This window comes from Scaptodrosophila lebanonensis, unplaced genomic scaffold, assembly GCF_003285725.1.
Source record: "Scaptodrosophila lebanonensis strain 11010-0011.00,11010-0021.00 unplaced genomic scaffold, SlebRS2 tig00000024-arrow-pilon, whole genome shotgun sequence".
Lineage (NCBI taxonomy): Eukaryota > Metazoa > Arthropoda > Insecta > Diptera > Drosophilidae > Scaptodrosophila > Scaptodrosophila lebanonensis.
Genome location: NW_022060538.1, coordinates 4461720 through 4473474, shown reverse-complemented (window position 1 = coordinate 4473474; position 11755 = coordinate 4461720). Strand labels below are relative to the sequence as shown.

General features: G+C 37.9%; 1 protein-coding gene across 1 annotated transcript; it reads left to right on the top strand.

Annotated features, from left to right (window-relative positions):
• Positions 1-1150: 1150 nt before the first annotated feature.
• On the top strand, positions 1151-4805 carry LOC115620908 (epidermal growth factor receptor kinase substrate 8). Its single transcript, XM_030514401.1, has 7 exons — positions 1151-1201; positions 2081-2486; positions 2544-2747; positions 2859-3563; positions 3628-4018; positions 4080-4420; positions 4478-4805. The coding sequence occupies exons 2-7, from the start codon at positions 2082-2084 to the stop codon at positions 4571-4573; spliced, it is 2142 nt and encodes a 713-aa protein (XP_030370261.1). The 5' UTR covers positions 1151-1201; position 2081; the 3' UTR covers positions 4574-4805.
• Positions 4806-11755: the final 6950 nt, after the last annotated feature.

Here is an 11755-nt window from a genome sequence, read left to right as displayed (position 1 = left end):
AATAGTAATATTTCAAATTTTATAGGACTTTCTTAGAGGTGTATTTAAAATGATAAGGGCTTGCAACCAATCGAACCAATTGAAACCAATTTTTGTGACCACTGCGAATTAAAGTTGGACAGGAATTAAATTGGAAGAGGTTCTTGTGACACCTCTGTACTTCAGAGATACTTTTTGCATACCACATTATCTATTTGTAGTGCTAACAATTCTTGATAAAATGGTTGGCCGCTTTAAATGGGTTGCTGATTGCCACTGCCAATGAGCAATGCACCAACACCAACGACCAACAATAATCATAACGATGACAACAGGGCCGCAGTCTATACGCACTTACTATACATTCATAGATGGATGACTAGCGGCGAGCCGAATTTCATTATACACTTTACAATCGATCAATGTCATAGAGTTTCTTTTTTTCATTCTTGGAGTTAGCGGTTATTTATTTTCTTGACCTTTGCACGATGGCGGTGGTTAATTCCCCGCATTATATCACTTTATTAATATTTGTCAATTGGAGTTCAATGTTTACGTCTCTCAGTCAATTTATGCGGAATGAATACAAAGGACAAAATCACTCGGTGTCAGGTTTGACAGGCAGCCCAGGATTTCATAAAATGTGAAGATACTGGGTTCATTTTAGTTCGTTCGTGTTAGTTGTTTTCTATTTCTTCCCCATTTCCCCAATTGCGGTAAAAGTCATTGCGGCAGGCATGAATCTTATTGGATGTTCGCATGCGTCTTTAGAAATCCTGTCAATCCTGATTTTCTCAAAGTGTAGAAGTTCGTGTTAGGGATGTATCGCGGCCCTAAGGCCATGAAGATGTCTTCAAGTGATCTTTTTATATCCGTTGCCGCGTACGTTCCTGCCAAAGCTGATTCGTCCCCCTTGGCGTTGTCGCCTCCCATACTGCAAGCTGGGCTATTTGCTGAATAGAAAACGTTGTAAGGTGCATTGGAGGCCCATGCGACTGTTTTTCAAGGGTAAATACAAATAGTATAGATAAAAGCTTTTGTTTTTATTGTATTTGGACTCTTTTTTGAGCACTGATAACGTACGACTGAAACAATCAATTAATAAGCACCGTTCGCTCTGCCGTCATTTCCATTGGCAGTTAGTTCGAATTTGATTCGCGGCGGGTTGAGAGTCGAGGTTTTCGTTAGAGCAGAACTGCAGCGTTTGGCTAGTCACCACGAGGTAAAATCAGATCATATAGAGTATAAATAGCCATTTGTACAAGTGAGCTTCATGACAAGAGCCTAGCTATATAAATCAAGATCGTGATGATAAAAAGAAGAGTACACGAAAACATATGTACTATACGTGATATCATGCCACCAATAAATTGTTTGAAGTTTCGAGGCGGGTCGCCAAAAAAGTAACTGGTGTGTGTAATCATTGACTAAAAATATTTTCATTTACTTAATTCTTTATGTAACGAGGCAAGGGTAATGCGATTTTATAAAAGATTGCTTCATTAGCAAAGAATTTGCCCCTCAATTGCGATAAGTGAAAAGTGGAAATAGTAACGATGGCAAAGGGGCGCAAAAGCAGTGCTTAATTTCGTTTATCTAATCAGAAAGGTACGCAGGCAGGTGGACGGGCAGGTATATACAGACTATTGCATACAAAATACGCCGTATATATGTACGTACCCACATGCCAAATAAATAATACATATCGGTAGGTATATGTAAGTCAGTACATATATCTCCTCATATATTTCTCTTGCGACTGTGCTTTGATTTTTGTCATACCTGTCTTAAAATCATTCACAAAGGAGACCCGCAATCGCTTGTTACCCTTGAAGATGGTTAAACCGAGCCAACGGACGTTAAAATACTTTCGAGCCATAAAGGTCATGAGTAGGTGAATTCGTGTATTTCATTGAACTCTTTCTCCCTTTCCTGTTTTTTTATATATGTATATATATATATTACTCGGATGAAACCAATGAGCTGTTTCACTGAAAAAAAAAAAACAGATAAATGAATTCATTACTGAAATTTGTGATATACTTTAACCGATATGAATTTGGGTGACTGATAGCATTTCCCACAATTTTGTTCAATGCAGCATGCCCCACAACGGCTTTGAGAATGGAGGAGGAGTCTTCTCCAACGGCCAGTCAAATGGAGGTTATGGCCAAGAGGATATAAAGCCGACATATGCACTGGAACACTTGGCCACGTTCAAATTGAAAAATGAGTCGGAAATGAAACAGCCAAAGGAAAAAATGAAACTGCTCGTGGAACTGGACAAAACTGGTGGCATTTGGCCCCACAAGATGTATATGTGCTTCAATGGTCAGTGGCTTCTGATGCTGGACGGTGAAATGAGAGAAATAGAAAACTTTCCGGGCAGCGTCATATCTGAGCCCACTGCCTTTATCAGCGATGACCCGTTGGAAACTTACAACAACATTCTGATATTCTCCGTTCCGGGAATTTCATTGGGCAATACGGAAATGCACATTTTCCAGGTGAGAACTCCATTCGAGAGTAGAAAAAAACGATGGATATTGAACCAATTGTGTTAGGTCGCGGATGTGAACTCTGTGCACTTGGTGGAGGATTTACGTCAGCTTAGCAGTGGTAAGCCCGTCACAGTCGACCGCAACAAGACTCCCATACGCTTGCCCAAGCCGGATCGGTCCCATCAGCAGGCTAAGGATCAATATGGGTTCGCAGCAGCAGCAGAAAAGCATTCACAAGATCGCGAGCAGACAGAGCGTGACATACAGGTAAGCAATAGCTAAAAAAAATAAATAAATACTTAAAAGAGGATTCTTATATATGTATGTATAATAGAAAAGTATTCTAAAAAGTTAAAGTTCTTAATTAACTATTAAAAGGTGTTGAACCACTGTTTCGAGGATATTGAACGTTTTATTGCACGGCTGACATATGCAGCGGCAGCCCTTAAGGAGCTTGAGTCGCGCAAGGACGAACATAACCCTCATGGTGAGGGACTTCTGTACCTGCGATCACGCCCGCCAATCGAGAGTGAATTCAATGATATTTTTGCGAAGATAAAACTGGCTCTCAACTATGTGGTCAAGCTGCAAAACTATCTACCCAAAGGCATCGTCCCGATCCACAACATTTTCATTTCACTGAACACTATAGTGAATGTGAGCAACGATGTGTACGCGGGCACCAAACTGCCAGAGAACGTGGTCAACCCTTTGTTGCGCAGGGAGACGGTTGGATTCTTGAATGGGTGCTTGGATCCCCAGGAGAAGGAGTTGTGGTATAGCCTAGGCCCTAACTGGTCGGTTCCAAAAGATCAGTTCAAGGATCACAAGGGCTCATATCATCCCATATTCTATGATGATTGGTCACCTGACTGGGTTGTCGATGAAGAAGTTAAATACTTGCCACCAGCTATCAAAAAAGCCCAGTCACCCCTACCCATTCCCCCCAGTCCAAGCCCTAACGTTAATCGTACATGGCTCAGTCGATTGGAGAGTCGTAATGTAGATATCGCAGAGGTTATTTACAATAAATCTGCTACTAACGACAAGGAGCTAAACGTTACAACAGGCGAATATTTAGAGGTGAGTCGATATTTTTCTGTAACAAATTTCACTGGCTACAAATTAATTTGAATTCCAACCAAAGATCATTGACGACTCCCGAAATTGGTGGAAGGCGCGCAATTCCAAGGGCAATATTGGCTATGTCCCGAACACAGTCCTCAAGCCTTACAACTTTGAACATGTTCCCCACCGTAATGGCCGCGATACGGACTCTCTGGCCTCAGTCTCGTCTGGAATAGAGAACGGAAATGGTGACATTCATAATCCCTTGTATCGCAATGCGATGACCATGTACGTTCCACCTGAACCTGTGGAACCTCAGCAACAGGTAGCTGCCAACAAGGGTATGCCACGCTCGTTCTCCATGCCAAATGTTCCTGTGCCACCCCCAATGCCGCCACCAACTGACAGCAACTTGCCAACACCTAGCGGTACATTGAAGCGAAACATGGCCGCAGCTGGGGCTCTAGCAGGTAGACTTCTTTCGAAGAGATTGTGGTGGCAACGTATTTACGATATTTATCTCTCCTGTAGCAATGCGCGCTCGCAATGAGTGCGATGCCGATGACGAGGCCTATCAAATGCAGGGGGATGTTAACGATGAGTTGCGCATTATGTTGCAGCAGCGGCAGCGCCGAAAGGACCTTGAAATTCTTAAGACTCCTGAAATATACATCAATCAAAACTCAAAACCTAAGGAGGTGGAGGAGTGGCTGCGCGGTAAGGGCTTCTCCGACATTATTATAAAGCGTCTACACACGCTCAACGGGGAGGAGATTTTTGCACTCAAGCCCCACACCATCGAAAGCTATTTTGGCCAAAAGGAAAGTCGTCGTCTCATTTCCCAGATCGTACTGCAAAAGAATTTCTGCGAGGTATGAAGCTAAATATTTTTTTCGTTCTCCAATAATTACAGTCCCTCTTCTCCGCAGTACAAAACTATCCGATCATCGGAGCTATCAGCCAAATTGGCGCGGGCAAGGCAAAAGGCCGACCAACCAACCGCTGATCCGAATGAGGTTTTTTAATTTTTTAAATTACCAACTAGTTGTTGCACAGGCGAAACCATCTTTCAATGTTGTGCTGATTTAGAGGTGCTCTTCGTGTATAACATTTCATTGAACCCCCTGCGAATCGCATCTCTGTTAACCGCATACATTTTCACAATAATACTTTATATACATATGTACATATATCTAATCAAGTAGGTAAGCGCCAACAATTAACATTTACAATAAAATTCCCACTCTTAGCTGCCTATTCTGAGTATTGTTCATTTCATTGATGTTTTAATATTTGGATGTATACATATCAGTAGGTGTTTGAAAAAACTCTTCTTAAAAATGCTCAATAGAAACCACCTACCTCCACAACATGATATTGTTTTCTTGGTTAGATAAGTTACTCGACGTCTGCTATTTTCTGAAAGGAGAGGGCATCATGGGCGTAGCCAGGATTTGGTTTACGTGGAAGGGGGTGTGGTTAGTATTTTCTTGAGCCGATATGTATAGAATAATTCTAACGAAAATTTTTACTCTCCTTGCTGCCCTAAAGAACATGAACAGAAAAAAATACAATTGCCCTTTACTTACCTTTTTTAATATAACAAATAATAAATACTCTGTACTCTGTTGCTACTTATAGAATCTCTATATACATATATAAAGCAATGTGTCCTGACTGAATGATTGGAGATCAACACAAAGCCCAATTTAATTCCTATTTTGCCAGCGCTTAGGTACTTGGTATGAGAATCGCAGAGGAGGGCACCCACAATATTTTAACTTAATTTATCAGAAATTTCACAATTTAAATCCACAAATTTACTATTTAATTTGATAGAAATTTCACAATTTAATTCTTATTTTGCCAGCGCTTAGGTACTTGGTATGAGAATCGCAGAGGAGGGCGCCCATAATATTTTAACTTAATTTATCAGAAATTTCACAATTTAATTCCCACAATATTATTATTCAATTTATCAGAAATTTCACAATTTAATTCCCATTTTGCCAGCGCTTAGGTACTTGGTATGAGAATCGCAGAGAAAGGCGGCCACAATATTTTAATTTAATTTATCAGATATTTCTCAATTAAAATCCACAAATTTATTATTTAATTTTTTAAAAATTTCACAATTTAAATTTATCAGAAATTTCACAATTTCTGTAAAATAAAAATTATAATATTTTGAAATTAAAATGTGAAATGTTTGATAAATTTAATAAAATATTGTGTGCGCATTCCTCTGCGATTCTCAAACCAAGTACCTAAGCGCTGGCGAAATGAGAATTAAATTGTGAAATTTATAAAAAAAATTTAATAATAATATTGTGGGAATTTTTCATGTTGTAAATAAATTTATAATTAAAGCGAAAATACTGAGCCCATCAAAGACGGGCAAGACCTGCTAGTCATTTTATAAATGCGACTCTAGCATTCCTTTCTTGTTTTTTCTAAGTTTAAGCTAAAACGCTGCCATTAATTAAAGGGTATATTGAATAAATGTATTTTCGTTTATTTATGACTCTAAGTCCAAAGCTAGTGTGTCAAAATTGGTAATTAATGACAACAAGTACCGTCACGCCGTCGAAGCTGCAAATGTTGTAACATTTTCGAAAGAAAAACTTTCTAGGTCACACAGCTGATGTTTCAATATTATACATACATACATAGTTGTCGCATTACAAAAGGCCCACTCGAAAAAGGTCAACACGTGAGCTGTACATATGTACATGCCATGATGTACATGTGTACAAATCTTTGTGGGTGTGTGAGCTTGTGGGTCGTCTGTTCACGTTGTATGAGCAAAGAAAATGGACAATTGAAACAATTAAACAAAGTTATCTTTAGCTACGGATTTTTATATACCCTACAGTGTGTTTTTCTTAGGAAAAAGTTAAGCTTTTTACGTAAGAGTAAGGCCACAGGATCCCGGTCTAGACCTGTAAATCAAGATGTTTGATGCTTTGTTACATGATTTCGCTACTTTTGGGTACACCTTTAGGGCTTCCCATACTCCTTCTTAGTATAATTCTGCAATAATCTACAGTACAATTAATTATATATCCAGTTTAATTAATCAAAAGCATAAATTTCAAATATCGACTGAAGGCACGTATCATTCAAAAATGTACTCTTTTTAAATGTTTTGCTGTGGAAGACGCACGCGATCTAATAATAACAATATTTTATTATATGGCTAAGACGCGTGGCCGAGATTTCTCAATCACATTTGTGTTGCTTATATTAGTTTTAACCTAAAACTGTAAATTGAACAATTGTTACCAAAATGTGATTGGCTGATGGCACACTTATCACTGATCTACCCCACCAGCAGATTCGCAAATGAAAAGCAATGTGGTTCCTACAAGAGTACGAAACGTGCTGAATCCAAAAATGATATGAAGCAATGCCATAGCCAGCGCCAAATTCTTTGGGCACACATTTAACACACACACAAACACACACACACACACACACACACACACACACACATGTGGGCCTACAGAATTATACAAGTTACTTTTTTTCCTTGACTAGCAGGCCCCCCACCGCTAGCTGGATGTGTAAGTACAAGCTGGTGCAAATAAAAACAAAGTTAACTTCTTTGATTTACGCTCGCAGTCGAGCCGAGCCGATTCACAACAACAACAACAACAATTGCAACTCGGCCGGTACGCCGGCGCAAGCCTCAAGACAAAGTCGCGACGTTGCAAGCTGAGCAGCCAGCGTCTACGCTTAACTTGCTCAGCCGCAAAGCTGCTCGAACAAAATCGTTATAAAAGCGCCAAATTCGCGCCAACACAGTCAGTACGCCGCCGTCACTACCTTGGGCCTTGCCACAGTTAATACAAATATTTAAAAACCGACAAACAACTAAGAAATCAACCAATAAGGCTCTAATAAACCAATAGATTGTTTTTGAGTGAGTGGGCTAATTAAATTGTGAATTGTTTTAGTAATCGAAACAAAACCAAAACGCAAATTGAAATAATAAATTCCACTCCGAGGTGTTGAATTCACGATTACATGTTCGGTGGATTGTAACTAGTATTTTTACTAGTATTTGTTGGAAGGAAGCAAAGCGTTGCTTCTATAAGCCCTCCTTCTCACAAGGGGGTGTGCGTTATGTGTTTTTAACAGTAATAGTGAAAGTAATATTTAATATTAACATCTAAATACAAATAATTAGCGTACATTTCGAAAAGTACAAGGATATTCTGGAAATGTAAGTAGTGAAAAAATTCATATAATATAAAATATACTAAAGTAATACAAATCTTAATAAATAGTTTCGGGAATGGTTTCCAATAACAACAACGAAAATGGAGAAATTTTCAACGTAAATTAAAATTGAAAAATGTCTAGAGTTCTGCAAAACTATGGTTTTATTTGATTGTTGTTAAAGTTTAATCACAAGGTTTTATATCCTTAAGAGTAAGTTCAATTAAAGTTGAATGAAGTCCAGTGCAGAATAATATAATATAATCAAAATTCGTTCTATAATCCACTTCTGCGGTCGGATTCCTTTTAAATGTCTTTGAAAATTGGAGCAGGGCTGAGTTTTTATAATCAGCTATTTAAAAATCATTAACATAAAGCATATACTTAACGACAGTTTGAGTGACCGCGCCATTTAAAAACTACAGAAAATGTAACGAAATTTTGGATTAAGATGATTTGTTAATGTCTTGCCTTTGGTTAGTAAGCTGTACAATAAAATATATCATTTAGCCATCTCCAAGTGAGGTAATTATGTAAAGCACAACATTATTTACTTAAAAACAGCTTTAACTGTAAAACTGCTTGTATATGGCGCTATACTCGTAATTGTGTTGAAAATGAAAAATGTTTTTATTATAGGGCAATTATATTTGGACAGACAGCAAGCGAGAGACCTTGATAGTTGAACTCGCTTTTGCCTTCATCCATGGGGCGCTGGTCATTATGGCTGAGCTCCGTATGCCGAGCTCGTAGAAAAGTTTTTAAGACAAATAAAACCCCCAACACTTATCACCTTCTCACCCACTCCCCCTGCAGTTCAATGAATGCCTTGTAATAATTTCGAGCCGCACGTAGCTCGGTAATTTGCTTCATTAAATTGAGTACGCCTCTTATGCCTATTCAATCAGCTGCAAACTGCCATTGTTTCCAGCTCATAATACCAAAAGATAGGGCCAACTTCGTTTGCCGAAACAAATAACAAAATCAGCAGCAACGTTTCGCGTGGCGCTGCCACCATAAATTGTACATTAGACAGATTAAATCGGGTCAATACACATAGTTGCCTCGTGGCCAATTACTGGTTCGCCAGGTTCAATGCATATTATTCATTTAGTACATTTGAATAGCAGCCAGTTTGACAACGCGCTGCGCTGGCCACATTGCATTTTAGGTTTTGTATTGAAATTCATGCTTGCGTCGTTTCTTATTTGTATAGATATTTTTCTCATGAGCTTTTGTACTTACTTTCACTTTGGGATCTTAAGCCAGTTACGTAAGCTAATTAAAATAACGTAAAATTAAAAATAACTATAACAGAAAAACATGCCAATCTTACCATTCACCCACAAATAAGTTGTTTCAGTGCAGATTCAAAATCAATTCCTAGAAGTCATTAATCTTTAAGCATGTTAGCACATGTGTAGATATAAGCGGAATAAAGAGATTTGTAACAAAATGGCTCTTATAAGCTCAAAAAATTGAAAAATATGTAGCTACAAATTCACAAAAGCATAGCATATTCATCAATTGCAACATTGGATTCTGATACTCGTACATGGAGTGCCTGTGCAATACCATGTTTTCGTTGATGTCTTTGTTGCCATCAACTCAAAAGGCATGTGTGCTCTTATATGGGTTACAATTGCAATTCCTGTATAATTTGTGAAATTTGAATATTTCTCTCTTGATTTCGAACATGGCATAGAAGTTATGGGAATTATGGCAATCATACAATGGATGCGAGACAGTGCTCGTACATAGACTGGTTTTGTAATATTTAGTCAACAAACTCGAATATATGTACATATATATATATATATGCTCGTCTTTAAATTAATTACTCTTTTTATGCTCTGTACTCTATGATTATAATGAAATTTTTAAGTATTTTTTAACAGACTGTCCCTAAGTTTCTCTGTCTGTTGGGGTTATCAGTGTCTGTACATTAGATTATCTGTCAATGCGTCTCTCGTTGGAAAGGATTTGTAATAGTCTGGCAATTCCTCGAACTTATAATTTTAATTTGTTTGATTTGGAACGGTGGAATAAATTGCGGAATATTTTTAACATAATAAAATAAATGACTCACAAATAATGTTCCAAAAACATGAAGGATATTAAGTCGTAATTTAAATGTATTTTAGTTTTTATAACAATTTGAAGGTCTAGCCCGCAAAGAGTCGAATCTTTTAATGTTAAAACAAATCTAATTAAATACCTAATTGCATTTTTCGATTGTAGGACTACAACAAATAACGACCTTCAAAACAAGGCGGCCATCGATCAAATCTGCAAACTCATTTATATTATTACTATAAAGGCAATGATGCATAGTCGTTACCAAGTTGTAATCGCGATATTTACCAATCGTATTTAATTGACATAATTTACATCAAAGAAAGCACACAACAAGTCCAACCTGTTTAAGCATTTCGTTTTCACTGCCGGCATCTCTGATGCAACCGACATTTTCAAAGTCAAGGTCCACTAACATAAGTGCGGCAATCGTCATGCAATAGCCAGTGGGGGCCGACAACAGCGATCAGCATCTGACAGCCACATCGTCTGACCATATCGTGCCAATTACAACTCCATTCAGCAAAAATTCACACGATTGCATTTTTCTTTCGACGATTTCTTTCGCCTATTTGCTGCAATTGCTCCGTGGTAGACTTTCCGCTTTATTTACAACTATTTGGCATAGCAATGTATTTATAACTTCCTCAGCTTAACAGCTGAACAGGCGTTGATGCACATACGGGTATACTTGCATACATATGTACATATGTATGTATGTATGTATATTTGGGACTTTAGTTGTCATTGTTAAAGCGCTATACGGAAAACTATTAAAAATCTGCTCATGAAAACAGGCTGACGACGTATTATGCATAAATCTCTCTCTTTGGCCGTAACCCTGTCGGAAAACTTGCAATTCCTCAGCTGATTAAGTACTAATTAAAGGCGCAGCAAAAGTAATGAAAACATGGGACAAGTTGCTGGGAGCTAATAAAGCTGTCATAACGTGGAGCCACACTCTTGTAAACCACAGCAAGTGCGACCGAATTCCTCAATCTCGTTGCGTATCCGACGCGTGCCGTGGGCACTGAATCCGAACGGTGACGAAGGCTTTTAATGAATTTCCACAAACACACACACACACATACATATGTACATATATTTCAAATTTGTAACCGTCCATTGGCGTGTCTTTGTTTCGCGCACTACGGCTAACAGCTTATTGTGTGCCACCAGAGCAGTCACTTTCTTTGCTCACTTCCGTTATATAATTTGTATTGCTCTGCTCTGGTTGGCATTGTCTTTGTCGCCTGCTCTGTGGCCGGACGTGGCAGTCGCGCCTAGAGCATCATAATTGCATAAAACTTAATTAATTGCTAAAACGTTATTTTTTTTTGGAAACAGTCACTGAAAATTAAATTAGCAAATAAATTTATTTATTGCCACCAAATTGGCTCTTACGTAATATTTGTGGGGCTATGCACACATATATAACAATGTTATTATAGATAATTTGTTGTTGCTTATTGTTTTAAACTTGTAATTTCTTCAAAGAATATTTTATGTTCTACATAAATAGACTACTCATGGATTTGGCATGCCTAGAAATTTTGTACTTTTTATTAGCTGGTATTAGTTAGTTCAGTTTTTGTGAGTAGCATTGAAACTCTGAAAATATTATATTTTGATTCATTTCTTTCGAAAAACAAAGACGCCCTTTCAGCATAAGCGATTATGTAATAATTGTTTTATGAATTTTCATCATTAATCATCGTTCAAACTAAATACGCCCAGTAATTTCTAAAGCACCTCGCTTTTCATATTTTACTTCAAAGCCTAATCAATTAATCAAATAATACTACTACATAAATAGTATTTAGCTCTTTTGATTAAAAGTCAGAGCTGGAGGCTGTTCAGTCGCTGCAGTTTAGGAGCTCGAGGCAGAACATGTTAATGGCTTGTGT